Genomic DNA, 20,887 nt, shown 5'->3' on the forward strand with positions numbered 1-20,887 from the left:
GAGAACTACATAGATGGCACATTTAACAAAATGGCCTCACACCACTCTATGACCAGGCAGGCAAAGAGGGAATTGACAAACCATCTAGTAAGCTCAGGCATGTATCTTAAGTATCTCTCTCTCACTTACTAACTGATTTTCTATTTGGGCATTGTTAAGGACAATGGTTCATAAGAGAATGCAGCAGCAGCCAGAGGGCATTCAGCTAGAACAAAAACAAAGCAGGAGATGTAGAAAAGCTGTTCATGAAAGTGGAAAGCAGCAGAAACTATTCTTAGAATGAACCTCGGTCAAATTATAGAAGAGTGTTAAAAGATATATATCTGAATGCATGGTGTATTTGCAACATAGTAGGTGAATTGATAGTGCTGCAGGGTGAGCACCACTGGAAAATTAATATTAAAATGCCCCTTCAGCATTTAGGAGGGATAGGCAGAAAAGACAAGGTGGTGGGTCGGGCTGACTTTAAAGGATGGGAGCAATGTGTTTGTATGAGAAGATCTCTGATCAGAAGAACAAAATATAGAATATTTTTGGATACAGCTAAAAATCATTAGTGTGGTGTAAAAAAAACTCTGAACAGGCTGTTGTTGTAGACTATACTGTAAACCTGGAAACGAGAGGTGCATGCAACAAAAGGAATGCAGATATCATGGGTGACTTCAATCTACATAAAATCTAAATCTAGTTAGCAACTACGCTAGAATTAGAATTCCTGCAGTGTGGAAACAGGCCCCTCGGCCCAACAAGTCACACCGATCCTCCAAAGAGTAACCCACCCAAACCTATTCCCTGATCCTATATTTGCCCCTGACTAATGTAACTAACTCACACATCCTTATGGGCAATTTAGCATGGTCAATTGACCTAACCTGCACATCTTTGGATTGTGGGAGGAAACCAGAGCACCCGAAGGAAACCCACACAGACACGGGAAGAATGTGCAAACTCCACACAGGCTGGAATTAAACTCAGGACCCTGGCGCTGTGAGGCAGCAGTGCTAACCACTGAGCCAACGTGCTGCCCATGGTGGAGAATGAGAATTCGTGGAATATGTTTAATATAATTTTCTGGAGCAATATATTAGGCAATTAGAGCCCAGGCTATTTTAGATTTAATCTTATGCAAAGAGGAAGGGTTAGTGAGTGATCTTGTTCCATAGTCTGATAGAATTTCCATTAAGTTTGAAAAAGATGTAGATCAAACTGAAACTAAGATCCTCAATTCAAACAAAGGCAACAATCGTGGTACAAGGAAGAATGTGGTTTGGAAAATTACATGAAAAGATTTGATGATATTTGGCATGGCTATTATTTAAAGAATTAATTCTTGCTGTATTCCTTTAAGACAAAAATACCCTACAGGTAAAGCAAGAGAGCTATGGCTAACAAGGAAATTTAAACATATTACTATATCAAAAGAGGCAACTTAGAAAGCTGTCAGAAAAACAACATAAGCCTAAGGATTGGGAGAATTTTAGAATTCAGCAAAAGGACCAAGAAACGGTATTTTGATATTATGACCATGCTGAGTATGACTTTAGGATATTTGAAGCAGATCTACAAATTTCTTACAGTTTTGGCCATCATGATGCACTCCTCCAATCCCGCCAGTCACAAACAATGGAATTCCAACTCTGTGTGCTACCATCATAGTAGCTGAAACTGTGGTACCACCAGATAGGCCCTGATAGAAAACAAACAAAATCAACATTACTGTGCCTAAACACATTGTTACGTTTCTCAAAGCACATAAATAAGACACAAGACACCTTACTGGAGCAAAGCTTCAATATTGGCATCAATGCACCCAACATTCTGGAATGTACACTTAAATGAATCTTTTACTCATGTCTGAAACAAAAGCAAACTTGAATCAATTAATTATTGGCAGGATGTGCTGACCATGCCAAACTATCTTCGAATCATCTTTCATCAGCTTATTAAAAAGGTTTATCATTATCAATACTGATAATCAATATCAATAATTCTAGTTACAAGGTGAAGCAGTAGTTCTAGAGGTCCACTCAGTTCCAACTGACTTCACAAAATAGGAGCAGTGTTCATAGCAAGTTTCTAGAATAATTAACAGAATCCTTTTTAAAAAATTCTTTCAATGGATGTGGGTATCACCGGCCACATGTATTACTCATCTCTAACTGTATTATGTATCAATCGTATTGCTGTGGGTCTGGAGTCACTTGTATGCCAGACCAGGTAACGGTGGTAGTTCCTTCCCAAAAGGACATTTGTGAACCAGACGGGTTTTGGAACAAATCAACAACAACAAAAGAATCTAAGTCAAAGCAAATCAAAGCCAAAGTTTGCCAGCAGGAATATTTCACCAGGAAATGAAGGGAGTTTAGAGCTGCAGATTAACTGCTAATGCGGAATAATGTTCACATTGACAAATGGACAATAACTGGTCTAGAATTTAGACATCTTCATAATGAAATGAGAACATGAATGTTCAAGTATGGTGGAGAAAGATCTGTTGCTATTTTTAACAAATCATATCCATATTTAGGTTTATCTCTCGCCTGTGGGCAGAGTATGTTTTGTCCAAGATGCTTCAGCCACTAGACCAGTACACAGGAAAAGGACTGAATAAATGTGAAGTTGAGAAGGCTGCAAAAAAATCACAGTTTACAAGCAGTGAAGGAAAAAATCAGGAATGAGTTGAAGAACTGATAACTCAAAATTGTACAATTAATAAATACGAACAATTTTTGGTCAAAATTCTTTTTTGCTGGATTAATCTTAAAAATTGTGGTCACATATTTATAGCAGTAAAAGTAAATCAATAAAACCGAGCGATATTCAAGACAAAAGTTTCTGAAAGTGACAAGTAGCAGATGCAGCGGAGAATTTTGGAAACTAACAAAAAACAGCCAATACCCTGAATGATATCTCCTAGGTATGGCATTGTGCTGTGTGTTGTTTTATTTCAATCCACATTTATTGTACTAGGTCATCACAGAAAGCTAATGTTAAAAGTAGAGGCCAAACTGAGCAATTACAAAACTTAACCGATCAGCGATCAGGGATGAAGTACAGGGAATGAAACACTTAAAGCTTTAAGGGCTAATAAACATGAAAAAAAAGTGAATAACTGGATTCTTAAACTCCCATTATCAGATGAAGAAAGTGGACGTTTTGTTGACATTTCATGTCCTAACCTTGCTGATGGGTATTGTACGTATCTACCAGAAACTACCAGACACCCACGATGATTTAAACATTTACTGCTTGTGGCTAATTGGTGGTAGTGAGCTACCTTAGAATCATAGAAACAGCATGGAAACCGGCCCTTCAGTTCAAACCACTCATGCCAACCAGATATCCTAAATTAATCTAAATTAGTCTCATTTGCCAGCATTTGGCCCATATCCCTCTAAACCTTTCTTATACATATACCCATCAGATGCCTTTTAAATGTTGTAATTGTACCAGCCTCCATCACTTCCTTTGGCAGCTCATTCCATGCACACACCACACCCTGCATGCAACACTTTTCCTTTTAAGTCTTTCCCCATCACCCGTTTTCTCTCTTTCCCCCCCTTCACCCTAAATCTATACCCTCTAGTTCTGGACTCGCCCACCCCAGGGACAAGATCTTGCCTATTTTATAAACTTCTATAAGGTCATCCCTCAGCCTCCAATGTTCCAAGTAAAAACGCCTCAGTCTATTCAGCCTTTCTTATAGCTCAAACACTCTAAATCTGGCAACATCAAGTCCCAGTTCTGCAAAGATCAGCAATTTATTATTAGCTCCGAACGAATGGGATACTCTGCCCCAAGTGGGGCCCCTGCGTGCACTAAGCCCAAGCTACAAAAAAGTACAACCTTTGCACCTATCTCACAAATCCCTTTTTTAAAAAAAATCAGCTCCCCTTTTGCAGTGAAATTGTTTTATCTTTCCGATAAACTAACACAAGGCCAGCAGTTAATACTATTTGTTCACATTAAAATCAGAAGGCCTCGCACGCAATCTGTATGCTGTTAGTCCCACTCCTTTTCTACATTACATTTGTCAATTTACTCAGACAGCACTCAGCCTCTCGATCTTGCCGAGAGATTTACACATTTGGTCCTTTTGAAATTAGCTTGATAAACAAACCTCCTCACCAGCAGCTGTTCCATGTTCTCTTACCTACCCTTCCAATCCCTTGGGCAATGTGTCTATAAACGATGAACTGTGACCTGACAGGACTGAAACTTCCACACAAGCAAATCCCTGTGTTCCACTAGAACAATTCTGGGGATTTCTCCAACGTCACTGGCACAGAGGAGCTCTCCTGGGAGATGTGTGTCAGAGGCTCTCACAATTCCCAAGCAACTAAACTACCCAGTAATTAACCAGGACATGTACATTTTGAATAGACAACTCTTCAGGAACACTCGAGTTGACTGATTAGCTTCAGAGGGTTCTGACATTACGAGCCCAACTGTTAGCCAGGAAGGTTACAGTATTAAAATCTGTAGTAACTCCTGGACAACTGCCAAAAAAAACTTATCAAATCCAAAGATGCGCAGTTCATGTGAATTGGCCACATTAAATTGCCCATAATATTAGGTGCATTAGTCAGAGGGAAATGGGTCTGAGTGGGTTACTCTTTGTGGGAATCAGTGTGAACTTGTTGGGCCAAATGGCCTGTTTCCACACTGTTGGGAATCTAACCTAATCTAATAAAAAGAATCTTTTGGGTACACTGAACGATCCCCACCCCACATTCTTCCTCATTCCTGCCTCCATAGTCACACCACTGGCATCCCCAGTGCGAACAGCTGACTAATTTATCCCTGTCACCTCCCACACAGACACTCAACACCCCCACAGAAACCCAAATGCCCCCTTCCCTTACCCCTGCCATGGATACTTCACCAGCTGGCTACCCAACTGCCTATAATAAAGACAACACACATTTTTAACACATAGTATTGAACATGTATTTATTAACCAGGGAACACAAACCATATTCCAGCCTGTTCTCAATAACTTTAAGGTCTAATAAACATGAAAAAAAACACGTGAATAACTGTATTCTTAAATTCCCATTATCAGGTGAAGAAAGTAGACGTTTTATTGACATTTCATGTACTAATCTTACCTCTTTTATGAGATAAGTAAGGGAATACATATCTATAGACAAGACCTTTGGAACTGCCATAATTGGTTTCCTTATTTTATTGGAGGAAGGTAACTGTTGAAAGTAATTATTTTGTCATGTCTCTCTTGGAGTTAATTTTGAAAAATCTCCAATGGCCTGACTTTCTTTGGCACTAAATTGAAGAATTGTTTTTTAAAAGTTGTTCACAGGATGTGAGCATTGCTGGCTAGATCAGCATTTATTGTCTATCTCTAATTGCTCAACAAACAGTTAACAGTTAACAACATTGTTGTGGGTCTGGAGTTACATGTAGGCCAGACCAGGTAAGGATGGCACATTTCCTTCCCTAAAGGACCTCAGTTACAATTTTACATTAGTGATTACATGGTCACCATTGGCTAGCTGCTTATTTTATATTTTTGATTAATTCAAATTTCAACACCTACTTCTACCAACATGCTCCCACTGGACAAGGCTATCCCCACGTCATCTGTGTGCCTGACACAGCCATCCAAACCAAATTTCTTCTCTGAGCTTTGTTGTGGCAAACAGTTACCTACAACGAGGAAAAGGGCATTGTAGATCTTGGCAGAGACACTCTGGAGTTTCCATCCTACAATACCTACCCTGTTGCTTGGGTTGACTTAGCACTGCAATGCACTGACTTTGTGCTTGAGCATGCAATGCACCACCCAGTGATGGAATTGATGACAACTACAGCCAGGAATGTTTGTACTGGCACCACAGCTTTTCCTTCCATTAGCCACCATTGTGAGGTAGTTAAACATCTTGTGCCATCTTGTATTGATGGAAGTTGTAACGATTGAACCCATCTCCTTCCAGATAGCTTTCACCACCTCACTAAGGTGCATCCAGCTGAGCTGAAGTTTACATAGTGTAGAGGATGAAAGGGCTATACAGGATATTGGTTAGGCCACTTATGGAATATTGCATGCAATTCTGGTCTCCCTCCTATAGGAAGGATGTTGTGAAACTTGAAAGAGTTCAAAAAAGATTTACAAGGACGTTGCCAGGGTTGGAGGGTTTGAACTGTAGGGAGAGGCTGAATAGGCCGGGGCTGTTTAACTACTCACAATGGTGGAAAGTCTGAGGCTGAGGGGTGACCTTATGGAAGTTTATAAAATCATGAGGGGCATGGATAGGATAAATAGACAGAGTCTTTTCCCTGAGGTGGGAGATCCAGAACAAGAGGGCATGGGTTTAGGGGGAGGTTGGGGGAGATATAAAACATACCTAAGGGGCAATTTTTTCATGTCAATGTTGGTGCATTTTTAGAATGAGCTGCTAGAGGAAGTGGTGGAGGTTGGTACAATCACAACATTTAAAAGGCATCTGGATGGTTATATGACTAGGAAGGATTTAAAAGAATGGCCAACGGGACTAGATTACTTTATGATATCTGGTCGGAATGGACTAGGTGGACCAAAGGGTCAGTTTCTGTGCTGTACATCTCTATGACAGCTAGGAGATCTTTGAGAAATGTGCAGCTTGAAGGTTTGAAAAGTGAACAAGATGGAGTTGTATTCTGTTGTAAGTTCTGCTTGCAGATGATTCTCTGAGAATTTTCTTTGGGTAGATTTGCTGCCATCAACCTCTCTTACAATACTTGTCTACAGGGCCTACCAGTACTAAGTTGTGAAGGACTAAGTGCTAATAAATCTTTGATTGAAGAGGAACGTTCTTGAGTAACAAGAGGTAGTTTATTATATAATAGTAGATAACAGTAACAGGGTACATTAGCTTAAAATAGGTTGACTACATTAACATTTGCTATGAGACATTGTTATTCCTCAAGAGACAGTAACTAGGGCTGTTCTACAGGGCTGTAGGTTGTAGGACTGACTAACAACCAGCAAGAAAGCTAGAACAGGTCGCTAGCTCTGTCCAGAGACAGTAATTTGTATATAAGTGGGCAGCACTGTTACAAAGCTTCCAAGATACTCTTACAGACCAAATGCCTTATGAAACAAATACCAGCCTGACCTAAAGGGGAGAGGAAGGAGAGTATTAGTGTGTTCCAAAAAAAGAGCAAAGAGAAACTGAGTATTGTGCACTGGGCTAAGGTGATAAGTGGACCTGTGTAACACTGGGACACTAAATAGCCAGGATTTAACCACAGTGTTCCAAAAGTGGCCTAATCAATGTCCTGTATAGCCACAACATGACCTGCCAACTCCTACATTCAATACACTGTCCAAGAAAGGCAAGTGGACCGACTGCCTCCCTCACTATGTTATCTACCTGCGACTCCACTTTTAAGGAACAATGAAGCTGCACTCCAAGCTCTCTTTGTTCATTAAGACTCCCCTGGACCTTCCCATTAAGTGCGAGTCCTGCCCTGATTTGCCTTTCCAAAATGCAGCACCTCGTATTTACTTAAATTAAACGTCATCTGCCACTCCTCGGCCTATTATCCGTCTGATCAAGTTCCCATAGTACTTCGATGTAACCTTCTTGGCTGTCTACTACACCTCCAATTTTGCCTTCTTGAAGCACTGCATTTATTCTATGGAATAACTTTAAATCCTTGCTGACACTCATAAGTTTCTTCAAAATTTTGAGATTGTTTTAAAAATATGCCACAGGCGGCATGGTGGCTCAGTGGTTAGCACGGCTGCCTCCCAGCACCAGGGACCCAGGTTCGATTCCAGCCTCGGGCGACTGACTGTGTGGAGTTTGCACATTCTCCCAGTGTCTGCATGGGTTTCCTCCGCATAGTGATTCTAATCTTATGTGGCATAGGTAGACCCACATTGCTCTTAAGAGTGTTCCAGGATTTTGATCCTGTGCTTGTAAGGAATGGCGACATGGTTCCAGGTCAGGATGGTGTGGTCTTTGAAGGGAACCTGTAGGTGGTGGTGCTGTCAAGTACCTGCTGTCCTTGTGCTTTTAGGTGGATTGTTCTTCCTTCCTGGGATGTAGGGGGTCACTGGCTGGCTAGTATTTGTTGCCCATCCCTAATTGCTCCTGAGAAGGTAACAGTGAGTTGCCTTCTTGAACTGCTGCTGCCCCATGTGCTGTAGGTAGACCCACAATGTCCTACGGGAGGGAATTCCAGGATTTTGACCCAGTGACAGTGAAGGAATGGCAAAACATTTCCGAGTCAGGATGGAGAGTGGCTTGTCGGGGAACTAGCAGGTGATGGTGTTCCCATGTATCTGCTGGCCTTGTCCTTCTAGGTGGAAGTGGTTGGGGGTTCAGAAGGTGCTAAGGATCTGAGATCAGATTAGATTCCCTACAGGTGTGGGATCAGGCCCTTCAGCCCAAAAAGTCCATACCAACCCTCTGAACAGCAACCCATCCAAACCCATTTCCCGCTGACTAATGCACCTAACACTATGGACGTGACCTGCACATCTTTGGACTGTGGGAGGAAACCGGAGCACTTCGGAGGAAAGACATGCAGATACGGGGAGAATGTGCAAACTCCACAGATAGTTGCCCAAGGCTGGAACCTGGGACCTTGGTGCTGTGAGGCAGCATGCTAATCACTGAACCACCGTGCCGTCCCGATCTTTGGTGAATTTCTGCAGTGCATCTTGCCAAAGGTACACGCTGCTGCTACTGAGCATCCGTGATGGAGGGCGTGGATGCTGGTGGGGTGTGGTGCCAATCAAACAGGCTGCTTTGTTCTGGATAGTGTCAAGCTTCGTATTGGAATTGTATCCATTCAGGAAAGTGAAGAGTGTTCTATCACTTGTGCCTTGGAGATGGTGGATAGGCTTTGGGGAGTCAGCAGGTGAGTTCCTTGCCACAGTATTTCTAGCTTCTGACCTGGTCTTGCAGCAACTATGTTTATATGATGAGTCCAGTTGAGTTTGTGGTCAATGGTAACCTCCAGAATGTTAACAGTGAGGTATTCAGTGATGGTAATACCATTGAATGTAGAGCCAGTGGTTAGATTGTCTGTTATTGGAGATGTTCATGGACTGGCAATTGTGTAGGGTGAATGTTACTTGTTAATTGTCAACCTAAACCTGGATATTGCCCAGACTTTGTTGCATTTGGACATGGACTGCTTCAGTATCTGAGCATTCACAAATGGTGCAAAACTTTGTTTGTAAATGATTGCACATCCTCACTTCTGATGTTTGTGAAGAAAAGATCATTGATGAAGCAGCTGAAGATGGGTAGACCTTGGACACTACCATGAGGAACTCCTGCACAAATGTCCTGACACTGGGATAACTGACCTCCAACAACCATGACTTCTTCCTGTGTGCCACGTCAGACTCCAAGCAGTAGAAAGTTTACTCCCCAATTCCAGTTTTGCCAGCACTCCTTGATGCAACATTCCGTCAAACGTGGCCTTGACATCAAGGGCTATCCCTCTCACCTCACCTCTGGTATTCAGCTCTTGCTCTATATTTGAACCAAGAATATAATGAGTTCAGGAGCTGAGTGGCCCTGGTGGAACCCAACTGGGTGTCATAGAGCAGGTTATTGCTGAGCAGGTGCTGTTTGATAACACTGCTGATGACACCTTCCATCACTTTAGGTGATGAGTGAGAGTAGACTGGCGGGGCTGTAATTGGCCAGGATGGAATTCTCCTGTTTTGTACAGGACATACCGGGGCAATCTTCTACATCATCAGGTAGATGCCAGTTTTATAACTGCATTAGAGCTTGGCTAGAAAAGCAGCAAATTCTGGTGAGCAAGTCTTCATTACTATTGCAGGAATGTTGTCAGAGTCCACAGCCCTTGTAGTATCCTGTCTCCAACCATTTCTTGATGCCAGGTGAAGTGAATCAAATTGTCTAAAGACTGACATCTGATATGCTGGGGACTACAGGAGGAGGGGGAGATGGGTCATCCATTTGGCACGGTTGGCTGAAGATTCTTCAGCCTTATCTTTTGAAGAAACTTTAAGAATTAAGCACATACATTTCAGGTGCAAGATCTTTTGAATTTGTTTTTCGATCAAGTGACTACTGTATCCCAATGTAATTAACAAATAGTTTAATATATTTTTAAAATATTTTCACTCATTTAAAACAAAGGTTGCGCACACAGGTGGCGGATTAACAGTGATGTAAAATGCCCATTTCTGTCACAAACTCCTATTCCACAATATTAATCAAACTGCACCTAGCTCCAAAAAAACATCAAGCGCATAGCAAAGACGACACAGCCCAACTGAATTGTATTGTTGCAAATCGACAAATACAAAATCTACAAAATGGTAGAAACTCAAAAAAGGATGCAATTTTCATGCAGATCACTGAGCGGACAGTGGCTTTTTATTTTTTTTTTAACCGAACTTCTGACACTCCTGTTATTTTTTTCTTTCACCCCCACACTACCGCCTAACTGCGGTAGTGCTTATTTTATCCCCCGCACCCATGTTATGCAGGTGTGAGGCACAACCAATGAGAGGCACAGGGTGTACGAATCTTTATTCAATTTCCACCACTAGGAAGAAAGCAAAACACCCGAGTGGCCAGTGACAAGCAGTGCCCTTCACATCAAAGGGCAATGCTGTGTGATCAAACAGTGATGGGGAGGGCAGCGACTAAATCAAAATAGAGTTGGAGGGGGAAATAATGCACTCCACTCCCTGCGGCGCCCACCTCTCCCTGAACAACTCCAGGGTGTTGGTGGAGACCGCGTGCTCCTTCTCCAAGGACACCCAGGCTCTAACGTAACCGCGGAAGAGGGGCAGGCAGTTGGCCCTAATGACCCCCTCCACGGCCCGCTGCCTGGACCTGTTTATGGCCAGTTTGGCCAGGCCCAGGAGCAGATCCACGAGGAGGTCTTCAGACCTGCCCTCCCTCCTCCGTACCGGGTGCCCAAAGATCAGGAGCGTGGGACTGAAGTGCAACCAAAAGCAGAGCAGGAGGTTTGTAAGAAAATCAAAAAGGGAGTGCAAATGCCCACACCCAATATACACGTGGTACAGTGGCTTTTTGTTGTGTGGTTGCTGTGGCCTACCTAACTGATTCAGAGGATAACTACTCCATTTTAATCTGAACAAATAGTATTAACTGATGGCATTGCACACACTTATGAAAGGTTAAAAAACTATTCCATTGCAAAAAAGGGAGCTGATTAAAAAAAAAGCAATTTATGAAGGACAGTACAAATTTTGTATCTTTTGCTGCTGATTTACAGATCAGCTTATTTTTCCAGCCATACCATTGTTTTTTTCTGCGAAGAGTAAAAAACCTTTTCAGTTGTTGCTCTATAGCATCGTCATACCCTACCACTCAAGAGGTATCTGAAATCTACTGGCCTCCCGTAACTCTCACATGTCAAACTTCTGAGAGAATGAAGCATAGTAATAATTTAACTGATCAGATACAACGGGAAAATACAGAAGGATGCTGCATTGTAACCAAGTTCGGACCACAACAATCTAAAACGTAACAAAAGATGTTGTGAAACTGGAAAGAGTTCAGAAAAGATTTACAAGAATGTTGCCAGGGTTGGAGGATTTGATCTACAGGGAGAGGTTGAACAGGCTGGGGCTGTTTTCCTTGGAGCGTCGGAGGCTGAGGGGAGACCTGACAGAGGTTTACAAAATTATGAGGGGCATGGATAGGGTAAATAGGCAAATGCTTTTTCTTGGGGTCAGGGTGTCCAGAATTAGAGGGCATAGGTTTAGGGTGAGAAGGGAAAGATATAAAAGAGAACTAAGGGGCAACTTTTTCACACAGAGGGTGGTACGTGTATGGAATGAGCTGCCAGAGGAAGTGGTGGAGGCTGGTACAATTGCAACATTTAAGAGGCAGTTGGATGGGTATGGGCCGAGTGCTGGCAGGTGGGACTAGATTGGGTTGGGATATCTGGTCGGAATGGATGGGTTGGACCGAAGGGTCTGTTTCCATGCTGTACATCTCTATGACTCTATGAAAAGGGAAGAGAAAACTAAACAGGACATGCAAAGAACAAAACACTTTCATCAGTAAACTATAACCGAAGCTGAAATACATTTTAGAGTTATGGGATGATGTTGCTTTTGTTGCTTCAATCAGATATTTAAAAACTCATACCCATTGAGAACCCAGACGAATCTTACTGTTGGATACAAACTCTCCATTCTCTGATTTAAAAAAAAGCACAATCATAATGATTTGCAGTTTCTGGGGAAAAAAAATGTGGTGGCTGCAATAAATACAAAATGGCCTGTTAAACAGTAGCAAAAGGTGCAAAGGTTGTACTGTCCTTTGAAACTGGTGTTTTCTAGACTCCCTTTCATGCAGTGGAATTGTTTTACATCCCTGATAAGCTTGCACAACGCCAGCAATCAATACTCGTTGTTCACACGAAAAGGCCTCGCACGCATCTGCATGCTGTTAGTGCCACTCCTTTTTCACATCCAGCTGGTCAATTCACTCACTCAGACAGCACCTGGCCTCTGAAACTTGCCAAGAGATTTGCACATTTGGTTCTTCTCTAAATTAGCTTAATAAACAAATCTCCTCATCAGCAGTTCTTCCATGTTCTCTCACCTACCTTTCCAATACCTCGGGCAATGTGTCTATAAATGATAAACTGCGGCTCAGCAGAACTGTAAGCCAGGACGGTTACAGCACTAAAATCTGTATTAACATCTGGACAACTTCAGCACTCCCACCAACTCACCACTCACCCTCTCATGGGCATGTGACTTACTCTTTCTTAGTGAGTCCTAGACACCCTGACTATGAAAAATACAGAATCTCAATTGACTCCTACTACCATAAACAGCTATCAAACCTACCACCCATTGGCACTAGATACCCCTACAGAGACCCAACCACCCTCGCCACGACATAGATTCACATCTTCTTGTTATTCTGTGATAACACTGCACCAACTATAATTTGTTGCATTAACAGCCAGTTTAAAATGATTGAGCATTATCTGCTGTCAGTAAAGCTCATTACAGCTTTCAAGCTGTTTAAGGCACTCTGACACTTCTCTGTCCACTCAAATTTCTTGTATTTGTTTATGAACTTTTCAAGGGAATCAAAAGAATACTGAAGTATGGAGCAATTCTGAGTAATCCAAGATGGAGGACGGGTAAAACACTGTGGCTGTGAGAGCTGCTCCTTTTTTGAAGTATTTTCAGTGTTGGAGCGGATTTCCTTGAATTCTCAGAGCAGTAATTACTGGTTTATAAGCTGTTGTATTGTTTTGGAGCTTGGAAGAGAAGAGATCAAAACAACAACACTTCAACAAGGAGAAAGGGAGATAAAGGCAGTGACCACATGGGAAGGGATTCAAATGGAGCAGTGAACCTACACTGCTGTTTGATCCAGCAGTAACCTGCACAGTTGCTGCCTTTGCTGTTTGGTCTCAAGTATCTCTGGACATCAGAGCTCCTTCTATGAAAAGTAAAGAAACAGTGAAATTTACAGTTGACCTTGGAGAAAAGAGTGTGTGGGAGCTCACAACAGAGGGGGAGTTAAGTGGTTAGTTTTAAAATGTAACCTTACTGCTTCACTTTGGTAAATCTACAATAGCGAGTAGAGTAGGTTCTTTTTTGATTATATGCTTTTATTGAAATCTGTCTCATGATTAAACTGTAAAAATATAAAAGACATAGGTACGAAAGCTAGCCTGGAGCAGGGTTTTTACAGCAGTTAAGGCTGTGCTATTTTCTGAGTCTGTAAATTGTTAAGGTGCAAAGAAGGCCTTTAGTAAAGAGATGTACTCTTCCTGTTGGATATGGGAGATTAGGGAGAGTTTTGATGTTACTGATGATTATGTCCACAGGAAGCGTCTTCGGTTGTGCATCCTATCCAACCGCATGGATCAGTTGAAGCGACAGTGGAAATGAAGAATTTACAGGAACCAGGGGGTGTAATGGATGGCAGTTGCAGGAAGGCAAATAAATGGAAGGTACTGTCAGGTAGATGGGTGACCTCCAGGAAAGGTAGGAGAGGGAAGCAGTTAGTGCAGGAGTCTCCTGTAGCTATCCCCATCTCAAACAAATATGCTGTTTTGGAAAATGTAGGGATGATGGACTCTTTGGGGAATGTCATATCGACAACCAGGTTTCTGGTAGAGAGACTAGTTTGAATGTAACGAAGGGTGCGCCAGGTTGCAAGCAACTGATTGTGATAGGGGCTGCTCTAGTCAGAGGCACAGACAGACATTTCTGCAGCCGACAGCAAGACATCAGAATGGGGTATTGCCTCCCTGGAGCCAGGATCAAGGATATCTTGGAGACGGTGCCGAGTATTCTCAATGGGAAGAGGGACCAGAAGGAAATAACAATACAGGAAAAGGATGAAATTCTGAGGAGAGCATACAGGAAGTTAGGCAGGAATTTAAAAAGTAGGTCCTTGAGTATAGGAATATCTGGATTACTCTCAGTGTCATGGGCTAGTGAGGGTAGGAATAGGAGGAAAGAGCAGATGAATGCATAGTTGAGGAGCTGGTGCAAGGGAGAATAAATCAATTTTTGGATCACTGGAATCTCTTCTGGGTACAAGTGACCTGTATAAGAAGGATTGGATTAGATTAGATTCCCCTCAGTGTGGAAACTAATGCACCTAACACTATGGGCAATTTAGAATGGCCAATTCACCTGATATGCACATCTTCGGACTGTGGGAGGAAACCGGAGCACCCGGAGGACACCCACGCAGACACGGGGAGAATGTGCAAACTCCACACAGACAGTCACCCAAGGCTGGAATCGAACCTGGGACCCTAGCACTGTGAGGCAGCAGTGCTAACCACTGAGCTACCATGCTGCCCACGGATTATGATTATGCTAGATTACACATGATTTAGAAGAGGACTAGTATAATATAGCAGAGAGATTTGCTACAGCTGCTTGGGAGGATTTAAACCAGTAAGGGGGTGGGGGGGTGGTGGAGGGGATGGTGGAGATGGGACCCAGGGAGATAGTGAAGAAAGAAATCAATCGGAGACCAGTGCTGTTGGGAAAAGGAGTAAGTCAAGTAGTCAGGGCAGGCAAGAACAAAGCAGAGAATGAGGTAGAACTGATAAATTAAAACTACATTTATTTCAACGTAAGAGGCCTGACAGATAAGGCAGATGAACTCAGGACCTGGTTGGGAACATGGGACTGGGATATCAGAGCAATTACAGAGTCATGGATCAGGGATGGACAGGACTAGCAGCTTAATATTCCAGGGTATAGATGCTGCAGGAAGGATAGATTAGATTAGATTCCCTGAAGTGTGGAAACAGGCCGTTCGCCCCAACAAGTCCACACCGACCCTCTGAAGAGCAACGCACCCAGACCCAATCCCTGAACACTACGGCCAATTTAGCATGGCCAATTCACCTAACCTGCACATCTTTGGACTGTGGGAGGAAACTGGAGCACCCGAAGAAACCATGCAGACACGAGGAGAATGTGCAACCTCCACACAGACAGCTGCCCTAGGCGGGAATTGAACTTGGATCCCTGGTGCTGTGAGGCAACAGTGCTAACCACTGAACCACTCTACCGCCCCAAGGAAAGAGGACAAAAGAGAAGAGGGAGTGGCTTTTTTGATAAGAGATATCATTCCTCCCTAAATACAGCAGTATATTCCAAAGATTATGTCCAGGGAACTTATTTGGGTGGAACGATCACCTTATTAGGATTGTATTATAGACACACACCCCTACCCCCACCCCACCCTTCAATAGTCAGCAGCAAATTGAGAAACAATTTTTGAGGAGATCTCAGTCATCTGTAAGAATAATAGAGTGGATATTGGTAGGGGATTTTAACTTTCCAAACATAAACTGGGATTGCCATTGTTAAGGATTTGGATGAAAAGAATTTTTTATAAGTATGTACAAGAAAATTTTCTGAAGCAGTAAGGAGATGTACCCACTACAGAAGGTGCAAAACGTGACCTACTCTTGGGAAATAAGGCAGGGCAGATAACCGAGATGTCAGTGGGGGAGCACTTTGGGGCCAGCAATCATAATTCTATTAGATTTAAAATAGTCATGAAAAAGGATCGACTGGATCTAAAAGTTGAAGTTCTAAATTGGAGAAAGGCCAATTTTGACGATATTAGGTAAGAACTTTCAAAAGCTGATTGGGGGCAGATGTTTATAAGTAAAATTGGAAATGGGAAGCCTTCAAAAATGAGACAAGAGTCCAGAGATATATGTTCCTATTCGGGTGAATGACAAGGCTGGCAGATGTAGAGAATGTTGGATGACTAGAGAAATTAAGGTTTTGGTCAAGAATAAGAAGGAAGCCTAAGTCAGGTAAAGACAGCAGAAATCGAGTGCTTCCCTAGAAGAGTATAAAGGCAATAGTTAAGAGAGAAATCGGGAGGACAAAAAGGGGACAAGAGATAGCTTTGGCAAATTAAAGAGAATCTAAAGGGATTCTGCAAATACATTAAGGACAAAGGAGTAACTAGGGACAGAGGAGGACCCCTCAAAAGATCGGCAAGGCCGCCTACGTGTGGAACCGCAGGAGATGGGGGAGATACCAAACGAGTATTTTGCATCAGTGTTTACAGTGCAGAAGGATATGGAAGATATAAAATACGGGGAAACAAATAGCAAAACTTTGAAAAATACCCATTTGACAGAGATGGAGGTGCTGAATGCCTTAAAATGTATAAAAGTGGATAAATCCCCTGGAACTGATCAGGTATACTGTAGAATTCTGTGGGAAGCTAGGGAAGTGATTGCTAGGCCCCTTGCTGAGATATTTGTATCATCAATAGCCACAGGTGATGTACTGGAAGACTGGAGACTGGCTAACGAAGTGCCATTATTTAAGAAAGATGGTAAGGAAAAGCCAGGGAATTTTAGACCAGTAAGCCTGACATCAGTGGTGGGCAAGTTGTTGGAGGGAATCCTGAGGGAGAGGTTTCACACGTATTTGGAAAGGCAAGGACTGATTAGGAATAGTCAACTTGACTTTGTGCTTGGGAAGTCATGTTTCACTAACTTGATTGAGTTTTGTTTTGAAGTTGTAATGAAGAGGCTTGATAAGGGGAAAGCATGGATATCATCTATGGACTTCGGCGAGTCATTTGTCAAGGTTCATGGTAAACTTGTTACCAAGGTTAGATCCCATGGAATACAGTGAGCTATTTGGATATAGAATGGCTCGAAAGTAGAAGACAGAGTGGTGGTTGTTTTTCAGATTGGAGGCCTATGACCAGCAATATGCTGGGTCCATTGCTTTTCATCATTTATGTAAATTATTTTGTAGTGGTTCTGTTCGCTGAGCTGGAAGTTTTTGTTGCAAATGTTTCGTCCCCTGGCTAGGAGACATCATCAGTGCTCTGGAGCCTCCTGCGAAGCGCTTCTTTGATGTTTCTTCCGGTATTTATAGTGGTCTGTCCTTGCCACTTCCGGGTGTCAGTTTCAGCTGTCCGCTGTAGTGGTTGGTATATTGGGTCCAGGTCGATGTGTTTGTTGATGGAGTTTGTGGATGAATGCCATGCCTCTAGGAATTCCCTGGCTGTTCTCTGTCTGGCTTGCCCTATGATAGTAGTGTTTTCCCAGTCAAATTCATGTTGCTTGTTGTCTGAGTGTGTGACTACTAGGGATAGCTGGTCGTGTCGTTTCGTGGCTAGTTGGTGTTCATGTATGCGGATTGTTAGCTGTCTTCCTGTTTGTCCTATATAGTGTTTTGTGCAGTCCTTGCATGGTATTTTGTAAACTACATTAGTTTTGCTCATGTTGGGTATTGGCTCCTTTGTTCTAGTAAGTTGTTGTCTGAGCATGGCTGTTGGTTTGTGTGCCTTTAGGAGTCCTAAGGGTCGCAGTAGTCTGGCTGTCAGTTCTGAAACGCTCCTGATGTATGGTAGTGTGGCCAGTCCTTTTGGTTGTGGCATGTCCTCGTTCCGTGGTCTATCTCTTAGGCATCTGTTGATAAAGTTGCGCGGGTATCCGTTTTTGGCGAATACCTTGTATAGGTGTTCCTCTTCCTCTTTTCGCAGTTCTGGTGTACTGCAGTGTGTTGTAGCTCTTTTGAATAGTGTCCTGATGCAGCTTCGTTTGTGTGTGTTGGGGTGGTTACTTTCATAGTTTAGGACTTGGTCTGTGTGTGTTGTTTTCCTGTGTACCCTTGTGGTGAATTCTCCGTTCGGCGTTCTCCGGTGTTCGGAAACTGACACCTGGAAGCGGCAAGGACAGACCACTATAAATACCGGAAGAAACATCAAAGAAGCGCTTTGCAGGAGGCTCCAGACCACTGATGATGTCTCCTAGCCAGGGGACGAAATGTTTGCAACAAAAACTTCCAGCTCGGCGAACAGAACCACTACAACAAGCACCCGAGCTACAAATCTTCACACAAACTTTGAATGTAAATTATTTGATTGTGAACAAAGGAAGTATGGTTAGTAGTTTTGCAGATGACTTCAAAATTGGAGGTGTAGTGGACAGGGTACAAGGTTACCTCAGAATACAACAGGATCTTCATTGATGGGCTGAGGAGTGGCAGATGGAGTTTAATTTAGATACATGTGAGGTGCTGCATTTTGGAAAGGCAGATCAGCGCAGGACTTATACACTTAATAGTAAGGTCCTCAGGAATATTGCTGAAGAAAGAGACCTTGGAGTGCAAGTTCATAGTTCCTTGAAAGTGGAGTCATAGGTAGATAGGATAGTGAAGAAGGCATCTGGTATGCTAGCATTTATTGGTCAGTGTATTGAATATAACAGTTGGGGGGACATGTTGTGGCTGTACAGGACAATGGTTTGACCATTTTTGGAATGTTGTGAAACTTGGAAGAGTGCAGAAAAATTTACAAGGATGTTGCTGGGGTTGGAGGGTTTGAGCTATAGGGAGAGGCTAAATATGTTGGGGTTATTTTCTCTGGAGCATCAGAGGCTGAGGGGTGAACGTAGAGGTTTATAAGATCATGAGGGACGTGGATAGGGTAAATAAACAAGGTCATTTCTCAGAGGTTGGGGGGGGAAGTGCAAAAATAGAGAGCAGAGATTTAAGGTGAGTGGGGGACAATTTAAAAGGGACCGAAGAGCAACTTTTTCTACACAGAGGGTGGATGTGTGTATGAGCTGCCAGAGGCTGGTGCAATTACAACATTTAAAAGGAATTTGGATAGATATATGAAAATGAAGGGATTAAGAGGGAAATGGGCCAAATACTGGCAAATGGGTTTAGACTTATTTAGGATATCTGGTCGGCATGGACTAGTTGGACTGAAGGGTCTTTTTCTGTGCTGTATATGGCACAGTGGTTAGCACTGCTGCCTCACAGCGCCAGGGACCTGGGTTCAATTCCCGCCTCAGGCGACTGACTGTGTGGAGTTTGCACGTTCTCCCCGTGTCTGCGTGGGTTTCCTCCGGGTGCTCCGGTTTCCTCCCACAGTCCAAAGATGTGCGGGTCAGGTGAATTGGCCATGCTAAATTGCCCGTAGTGTTAGGTTAGGGGTATGGGTGGGTTGCGCTTCGGCGGGTCGGTGTGGACTTGTTGGGCCGAAGGGCCTGTTTCCACACTGTAAGTAATCTAATCACTTCAAAAGAATCACTGCTGACCAAATGCTGCAAACTCTCTTGTTTTGTCTTAGACACCAGAAAACCAAGATCACCCTTTGCTTTGCTTTTCAGGTGTTACTTGGCCTCGCTCCACAGTGTGACCCAAATTAGTTAAGTTTACTTTGTGCTGAGTTTCTAACCAAATCTACTCTTTGTAACTGATCAATTTGTTTAATGTTGTAATGGTTCTCCCATGTTTCGTTGAGCACAACCAAAATTAAAAAAAGCACAGTAGCATAATCCTTCAATGATTGCTTTGTCTTATCACTGAGAAATTGCTGGGCATTTTTTATTCCAAATGACACTTTATACTATTAAACTTTTTCCAAGGTCACAGATGTTCATCCTGAACACAGGCTAACTTTGCTGGTCAAGTGAATGTTCTTTTGTGGATGACACATCCCTTACATTAATAACATCTGTGGCTAAAGAAGTTTTCCTGGCCTACTTATACAAATTGCTTTATGAGTCTATAATTGCTTTCAGGAGTCACCTCAATACAGTAACTTTCTGAAAAACAGCATTAAATTACATCTAACTTTTTAAATACCTCCATATTATCCAATGGAGGGTCAACTAGAATTTCCAATTCTGAAAGATTCTGAAATCGCTCCAATATATTTAGATTAGATTACGTACAGTGTGGAAACAGGCCCTTCGGCCCAACAAGTCCACACCAACCCGCCGAAGCGCAACCCACCCATACCCCTTATTTAACTTCCTCATTTTTCCCACCACTGTAAACAGTTCTCTCCTGATTATCCTCCTACCATATTATTTTAACATAGAAACATGGTACACTCACTGATGTTTCTTCCTGCCTGTATACTCCTTTTATGATTTACATAATTGAGTTTCTTTGGTTCATTTGAAGCAGGTAGTGATTCTAACACACTGACTTCAGTGACAAAAGTTTGAGCTTTGACACTTCTTTCAACTGTAGCTTTCATTGGTCATTAAATGATTTTCAAATATCTTTTGGCCAATTTACCTGCTTTGGGTAATTGTTCCTGAAAACATAGAAGTCTCATGACACCAGGTTATAGTGATTTCAGATCAACATGTTGGACAAGTTTTCAGGGCACTGGTCCTTCATGAGGTGAAGGAGCAGTGCTCTGAAAGCTTGTGATTTCAAATAAACCTGTTGGACTATAACCTGGTGTTGCATGACTTCTGACTTTGTCCACCCCAGTCCAACAACAGCACCTCCACCTCCTGAAAACATGACACAGTAAGTGTGTCTCTGAGTTTTGGTTTATAAATTTCTATTTAAATTAATAAGAGGTCTTCTCATTTCATGCTCATTCATCAGTTCAAAAGG

At 42.6% G+C, this 20,887-nt stretch overlaps 1 protein-coding gene across 1 annotated transcript in view; it reads right to left on the reverse strand.

Annotated features, from left to right (window-relative positions):
* The window catches only part of zgc:136858 (uncharacterized protein LOC678543 homolog), a 102,880-nt gene that overhangs the window by 67,317 nt on the left and 14,676 nt on the right, over positions 1-20,887 (reverse strand). The window contains exon 5 of the mRNA XM_060840076.1: positions 1,576-1,687. Coding sequence (XP_060696059.1) covers positions 1,576-1,687 — 112 coding nt within the window. The remainder of the gene's footprint in view (positions 1-1,575; positions 1,688-20,887) is intronic.

Source organism: Hemiscyllium ocellatum, chromosome 19 (genome assembly GCF_020745735.1).
Source record: "Hemiscyllium ocellatum isolate sHemOce1 chromosome 19, sHemOce1.pat.X.cur, whole genome shotgun sequence".
Taxonomy (NCBI): Eukaryota; Metazoa; Chordata; class Chondrichthyes; order Orectolobiformes; family Hemiscylliidae; genus Hemiscyllium; species Hemiscyllium ocellatum.